This window comes from Ranitomeya imitator, chromosome 4, assembly GCF_032444005.1.
Source record: "Ranitomeya imitator isolate aRanImi1 chromosome 4, aRanImi1.pri, whole genome shotgun sequence".
Lineage (NCBI taxonomy): Eukaryota > Metazoa > Chordata > Amphibia > Anura > Dendrobatidae > Ranitomeya > Ranitomeya imitator.
Window position 1 is genome coordinate 583,863,839 of NC_091285.1, and position 6,649 is coordinate 583,870,487.

At 45.0% G+C, this 6,649-nt stretch overlaps 1 protein-coding gene across 1 annotated transcript in view; it reads left to right on the forward strand.

Annotated features, from left to right (window-relative positions):
- Nucleotides 1-5,518, forward strand: part of FRMD5 (FERM domain containing 5) — a 156,657-nt gene extending 151,139 nt beyond the window's left edge. Inside the window, exon 14 of the mRNA XM_069766470.1 lies at nucleotides 291-5,518. Coding sequence (XP_069622571.1) covers nucleotides 291-832 — 542 coding nt within the window. The 3' untranslated portion in view covers nucleotides 833-5,518. The remainder of the gene's footprint in view (nucleotides 1-290) is intronic.
- The last annotated feature ends 1,131 nt before the right edge of the window (nucleotides 5,519-6,649 follow it).

Here is a 6,649-nt window from a genome sequence, read left to right on the forward strand (position 1 = left end):
AAAGGAAGCAGGAGGACTCCCTGCACCACGTGTACCAAAAGCAGGAGGACTCCCTGCACCATGTGTACCAGAGGAAGCAGGAGGACTCCCTGCCCCACGTGTACCAGAGGAAGCAGGAGGACTCCCTGCCCCACGTGTGCCAGCTACGAATGTGAGGGAAACTGGAATAAAAGGTAAATATCCCAGTATGGAGCATAGCTGTATGGCGATCCTTTATTGTGCCTGTTCATGTTTGATCTGTTGTGCGTGTCTACATTACTTTCCTTCTCTAAGTGTCGCTGTTCCCCCAGGTCTGGAGTCTCTACGTGACAGTGCCCACTCTACTCCGGCTCGTTCTTCTGACAGCCTTGATGCTTTATCTCCTTGCTCCTCCCGGGAGACGGTGATTAGCGATGAGGCATACACTCCGTGTTCCAGCATCCTTCCTACTCCCGTGTCGGATTCCAACCTGGAGTTATCGATTGGGCAGCAGGTGAATGGTACAACCTGTACAACCCAGGACGAAGAGAATGACCTGGCTGCTACCAGCATTCCTGACCTGGAGATACCCCCGCCGGCTCTGCCTGGCCCAGAGCAAGCAAGTCAAAGGGAACCAGAACAGGCAAATAAGTTTCTGCAAAGTGTTCTGCGGCTGCTTGCAGTCACTCTGTGTCTTCTGTTGGCATTACTTTTGTTGCTGGTTATATTGGCAGAGTCTGACCTGGAATTAGCATTTTTGAGGGACATCAGGTTGACCCCTGAATTCCAGCAGTTTCATTATCAGTACTTCTGTCCTCTGCGCCGATGGATATCATGCAAACTACATCCTCTCATCCGCCTCATTGACTCCTGATGTTACATGCAGTGGCCCTCATTGACTGTGTGATGTCTTCCAGTGTCCTCCCCTTCTCACCCTTGTCTTGTCTCACAGACCCTTCATAATACAAAGGTTGTTAGAATAAACCTTTGCTTAGGGGTTGTCCAGTGTGAATGGATGGATAACGATGAGAGAGGTGGAGGGTATCCCAAGACTTTGCATGGGGCTTCTGTAGCCACTTTCAGCTGTGTAATCTCACACCCATGGACCCTATATATGGGTCAGGCAGGATTAAATTTCCTCTACTCGATAAGACAGACTAGGGTTTCCAGCCACATGCAGCCCCCCGGACAGCGGCCAGGAATGGACACTTGATAGCAGATGTGTTGCAGGCTGGCAATATCTCACTTCTGAATTACAATTTCCAGCGTGACCCAAGCGGTTACTGTAAAGTGGTCAAGAGTAGGAAGATTGGGGGATAATTTATTAACAAAGCACCCAAATCTGTCTAACATATCTTCAAGGTGAGCCACATTTATCACACATGATGTGCCATGGTGATACATTGGGTCCAGTCATTGTTTGTCTCATCTTTTTATTTAAAGATGAGCATCTCCATTGAAGCTGCCCCATTTCACGGTCTGGTCCTCCATGCCAGCTGGTCTTCACTTCTGTGCCCAACATCGTGGGTGTCTCCTACAGCGGGATGCACATCATGAGGTTGTGTGAGGCAACATCATGATGAAGCTGGGTCTGGCAAGCGCCAGAGGTGCCCTGGATGCCACGTTGATCACATTAGTGAAGTCCAGCTGCCACTGAACGCCGGACCGGAGCAGGCTGAATCAAATTGCTCATCTTTATCTAGTTTCATGCTGTGACAATATTAATGTATCAGCCCCACAGGTATTTGGGTCTCAGTAAAAATAGGACCCTACCTAAGGCCAGTGGAACAGTAAGGCCGGGGTCACACTTGCAAGTGCAATGCGAGAAACTCACACGAGTCTCGCACATCAATACCCGGCACTGCCGCCAGCACTCGGACCGGAGTATGCGGATGCATGCATTTCTATGCAGCTGAACGCTCGAGGTGGCAGTGCCGGGGATTGATGTGCGGGACTCGTGCGAGTTTCTTGCATCACACTTGCAAGTGTGACCCGGCCTAAAGGTTATTTAGGGTTAGATTGGCTACATGACATTGTCATGACCGATGGGGACAGGGAAAACTTTCAGCGTCCAGCAGCTTCCCACAACGGATGCACCTGTCAAGCACTGGTTTGCTATGCTTTTCTGGAAATCATTTCCCCTTAGCCTTGATTCCAGCTCACACAGTATCAGCCTGCATTGTGCGGACCCAGGTACAATTAATGGTAGGATAAACCTAACTAAATATGCTGAACTGGCACTGTCTAGTGTAAGAGCAGGTGCCTGGTTCGTGGTAGGTCGCAGCACTTATTTACACAAAGTCTTACATGATCATGAGCTGCAGAGCTTCGTCAGCATTGTTTAAATCGAGGGTCCAATAAATGGCCATGAAATAGCACGCAGCTGTCACTGTTTCCATCACCTACTGCACATAGAATGTTCCCACTGGGATCAGGCTTCTTATGTTTGTTCTAATGGTGACATCTGGAGGATAAATTTGGGTACTGCACCCAAAAATCAGACAAATTATGAACTGAGGTTCTATAAAATAGGTAACATTAGTTTTGATAATACCTTTACTGTAAGAAAACCTTTGTTGCATTAGAATTAAACCCAGGAAATCACTTTTTTTCATACTAGATTGCTCTACAATGATTGATAGTCATGTGTAAACTTAGGTTTTGCTTTAACGTGTCCGATTTCTCCTAGGGTTTACTCACCCATCATGGTCCCGTTTAATTTTTTGCAGTGATTTTAGCAAAATCATTTTTCCCCAGTTTAAGGAAAAATTGCAGCCAAACCACATGACCTCAGAATATCCCAAGGATCAGTTTATAAAGCAATATATGTTCACGTGCTATAAGAATCGATCGCAGGATCCCTCAATAATAAAAACACACATCCATGTAGGTTTTGCCCCAGATTCCACCAAATTTAATACAGTGAGCAAAATATCCTGCGATAGGCCTATGAAATTGGTCATAGACAATGCACGCTGCAAATTTGTATTGGCCAGGTGTGAATGGGGCTTAGAAACACTTGGTCACTACCATTTTATCCTGCAGTGTGTGATTATAACCTGAGGGTATGTGCACACAGTGGTTTTTTTTATTTAAAAAAAACAAAACAAAAAACTATTTATAGTTTTACATGCTGTTAAGTAGTCTTTGAGAAATATTTTGGAGGATCTGATTTCAAAACCTGCTCCTTTGTGACAGTTCTCAACAAAAATAGGAACATTTCACAAAATAGATCATATAGTGGGAAAGGCGGTGTTATATTCGAATATACAGATCACCCCAACAGGAATAGAAACCTTAACGTGCTCTCCCCCAGTGTTGTTGGCCATTATCCCACTACAGGAGATGTGATCCATCTCCACCACATTAATGTGACCCATCTGTAGAGCAGAGCCGCCATCACAGGCTGTGCCGTGTGTGCCTAGGACTTTCGGCATTGATAGGACTATAATATGCAGCCTCACTTTCCTGCTGATTACAGACTACACACTATACTGGCTTGCCCAGATGGCTTTGTAATAAAAACAAAAAAGAGACATGTCCCATATCGCTATCGCCCAGAATCCCGGTAGGAATACAGCCCCCTCTATTTTGTAAGTCTTACCTGCAGCTGAAGAATGGCCCCGCAGTACTGAGCTATATGACATCTGTACTAGTAGGCACATCGCAAAACAGCAGAAAGTCCTGGCAGAGAAGACTGCGAGTCCTCCACAATGATTGTGTTACCCTCTGCTAATACCCAATAACACTGGTTCAGAGATCTGTATTATATCTAGGAATTAGGAAACGAGAATTCTTTGACATCTGGATATGAGATTGATCTCTGCCTCCATGTCTGGTAGTAAAGCTCTGTACCCGCATACATAATAGAGGTTAGACGCTTATGTTCTGATCTGTGTATTAGAGGGAGGCGAGAGCCAAATGTTCTGAGCTCTATGTCTTAATGTACAAGGAGGCGAGAGCTCTATGTCCTGATGTCTGTGTATTAGGAGGAGGCGAGAGCTCTATGTCCTGATGTCGGTGTATTAGGAGGAGGCGAGAGCTCTATGTTCTGATGCCTGTGTATTAGGAGGAGGCGAGAGCTCTATGTCCTGATGCCTGTGTATTAGGAGGAGGCGAGAGCTCTATGTTCTGATGTCTGTGTATTAGGAGGAGGCGAGAGCTCTATGTCCTGATGCCTGTGTATTAGGAGGAGGCGAGAGCTCTATGTTCTGATGTCTGTGTATTAGGAGGAGGCGAGAGCTCTATGTCCTGATGTCTGTGTATTAGGAGGAGGCGAGAGCTCTATGTCCTGATGCCTGTGTATTAGGAGGAGGCGAGAGCTCTATGTCCTGATGCCTGTGTATTAGGAGGAGGCGAGAGCTCTATGTCCTGATGCCTGTGTATTAGGAGGAGGCGAGAGCTCTATGTCCTGATGCCTGTGTATTAGGAGGAGGCGAGAGCTCTATGTCCTGATGCCTGTGTATTAGGAGGAGGCGAGAGCTCTATGTCCTGATGTCTGTGTATTAGGAGGAGGCGAGAGCTCTATGTCCTGATGCCTGTGTATTAGGAGGAGGCGAGAGCTCTATGTCCTGATGCCTGTGTATTAGGAGGAGGCGAGAGCTCTATGTCCTGATGCCTGTGTATTAGGAGGAGGCGAGAGCTCTATGTCCTGATGTCTGTGTATTAGGAGGAGGCGAGAGCTCTATGTCCTGATGTCTGTGTATTAGGAGGAGGCGAGAGCTCTATGTCCTGATGCCTGTGTATTAGGAGGAGGCGAGAGCTCTATTTTATGTCTATGCATTAGGAGGTGAGAGCTTTATATCCGGAGTTCGATGTAGTATAGACGCCTCGTCTGTGTGGGAGAGAACAGCTCAGTTACCCAGTTTTAGGATATTAGAAGTTAAAAACTCTCCATATTGAACTGTTCTGAATATGATTGAGCTTATATATTGGTTAGTTATGTGGGAACGGACAGAGCCATTAGTTCGGATTTTGCAGTATGGTTTATTTTTTCTATTTTGGCAGTGAAGCAGACATATGCACTTGTGGAGTGATCGCTTCATATCAGAAGATTGACGTATATCCTAGTCATGTGTCTTATTTCCTTTCCAATATAAGCTGAAATATAGGGCACCACGGACTATAGAAGGGTTTTGATTTTTTCAGCACAATGGCCATGCATACTGGTGGAGCGGAAGAACTACTCTGTATAGATGCCTATTATTACCCATTGAGTGGCTGTTGAACAGGCGCAGAAGCCTGGGAGCTGTCCATAGTAGAATGACTGTGGTGTTGTTTTCTCCCCATAACCCTAGTTGTTATACGTTGTGCTTTGTAGCTAAATGCCTGTGTCATCATTAATGGACCTTCTACCCATTCCCTGCAAGTGTGGGGAACTATTTGCCTCCAAACATATTATTGTACCTTACTTTTGTATCGCAGAGACTGTTTCAAGGTTATATTTTAAGAAAATAGTATTTTGTTATCAAAATTATCTTTACTTTTTTAAATTGCTTTTTAGAATTTGTTTTGTTGGCGTGCTATGTGTAAAAATAAAAAGTATTGAAAGATAGGAGACAAAAAAGCGCAAATAGGGTCTTATCCCCAGGATTGTTCTTAATCAATTGTGAGAGAACTGCTCACCTGCTGGTACACAGTACAAGCGTGTAGTTTGTCAGCTGCTGCAGATCCACAGGTCGGCGTTGCGACCTCTCAGAACCGTTATAATAAATGAAATGTGGATTACATCCGCGCTGCTGCGACAAATACTAGATCCAGATATACTGTTAGGGTGTTCGGGTGGTTTATTCAACGCGTTTCGAAGCTCAAAGGCTTCTTCTTCAGGAAGTTTCCACACAAAGATATCTTTGTGTGGAAACTTCCTGAAGAAGAAGCCTTTGAGCTTCGAAGCGCGTTGAATAAACCACCCAAACACCCTAACAGTATATCTGGATCTAGTATTTGTCGCAGCAGCGCGGATGTAATCCACATTTCATTTATTATAAAAATAAAAAGTAGAATTATAGTTAAGTTATATTCACAGAGCAACCTCATGGCAAAAATTAAAAAAAAATAAGTCAGCGCGGAGAGGAAAGTGCTTACAAATGCACAAGGCAGGACGCAGCTTGTAGGATGGGTCGGGGGGAACATTAGGGGGGGTCCTTAAATTCATGCACAAAGGAGAAGTAGAGATCGTATCTCCTGAGAGTGTGTGAAAATTAAAGAAAATCTCCAGTTCATCACATAAGGAAAACTTATGTATAAGGTAAAATATGTGCCTAGATCTTTACAGGCAATAGCTGGTGGGTGGAGGCCCCTGCTCAGCACCGCTAATTGTATGATTTTGTTGCCCCAGTATCACTGACTATTTATTAAGTCGTTATCAGTGGAAACATATTTGATGACTGGAGCTCTTCTTTTAGGTCACATTGCAGAACAAGACTCCCAATAATGTCTCTGTGGTAATAGTGTTCATACAAATACACATGTAGTGAACCAGACAATGTAAAGGCAGCGGCACACCTTCGATAGCTGGCAGCCAAAAGTTACCTCTACTTATATCAGTGGTCCCCAACTCCAGGCCTCGAGGGCCGCCAACAGTGCAAGTTTTCAGGATTTCTTTAGTATTGCATCGGTGGTAATGTGATCATCTGCACAGGTGATGATTCCAACCCCTGTGCAATACTAAGGAAATCCTGAAAACCTGCAC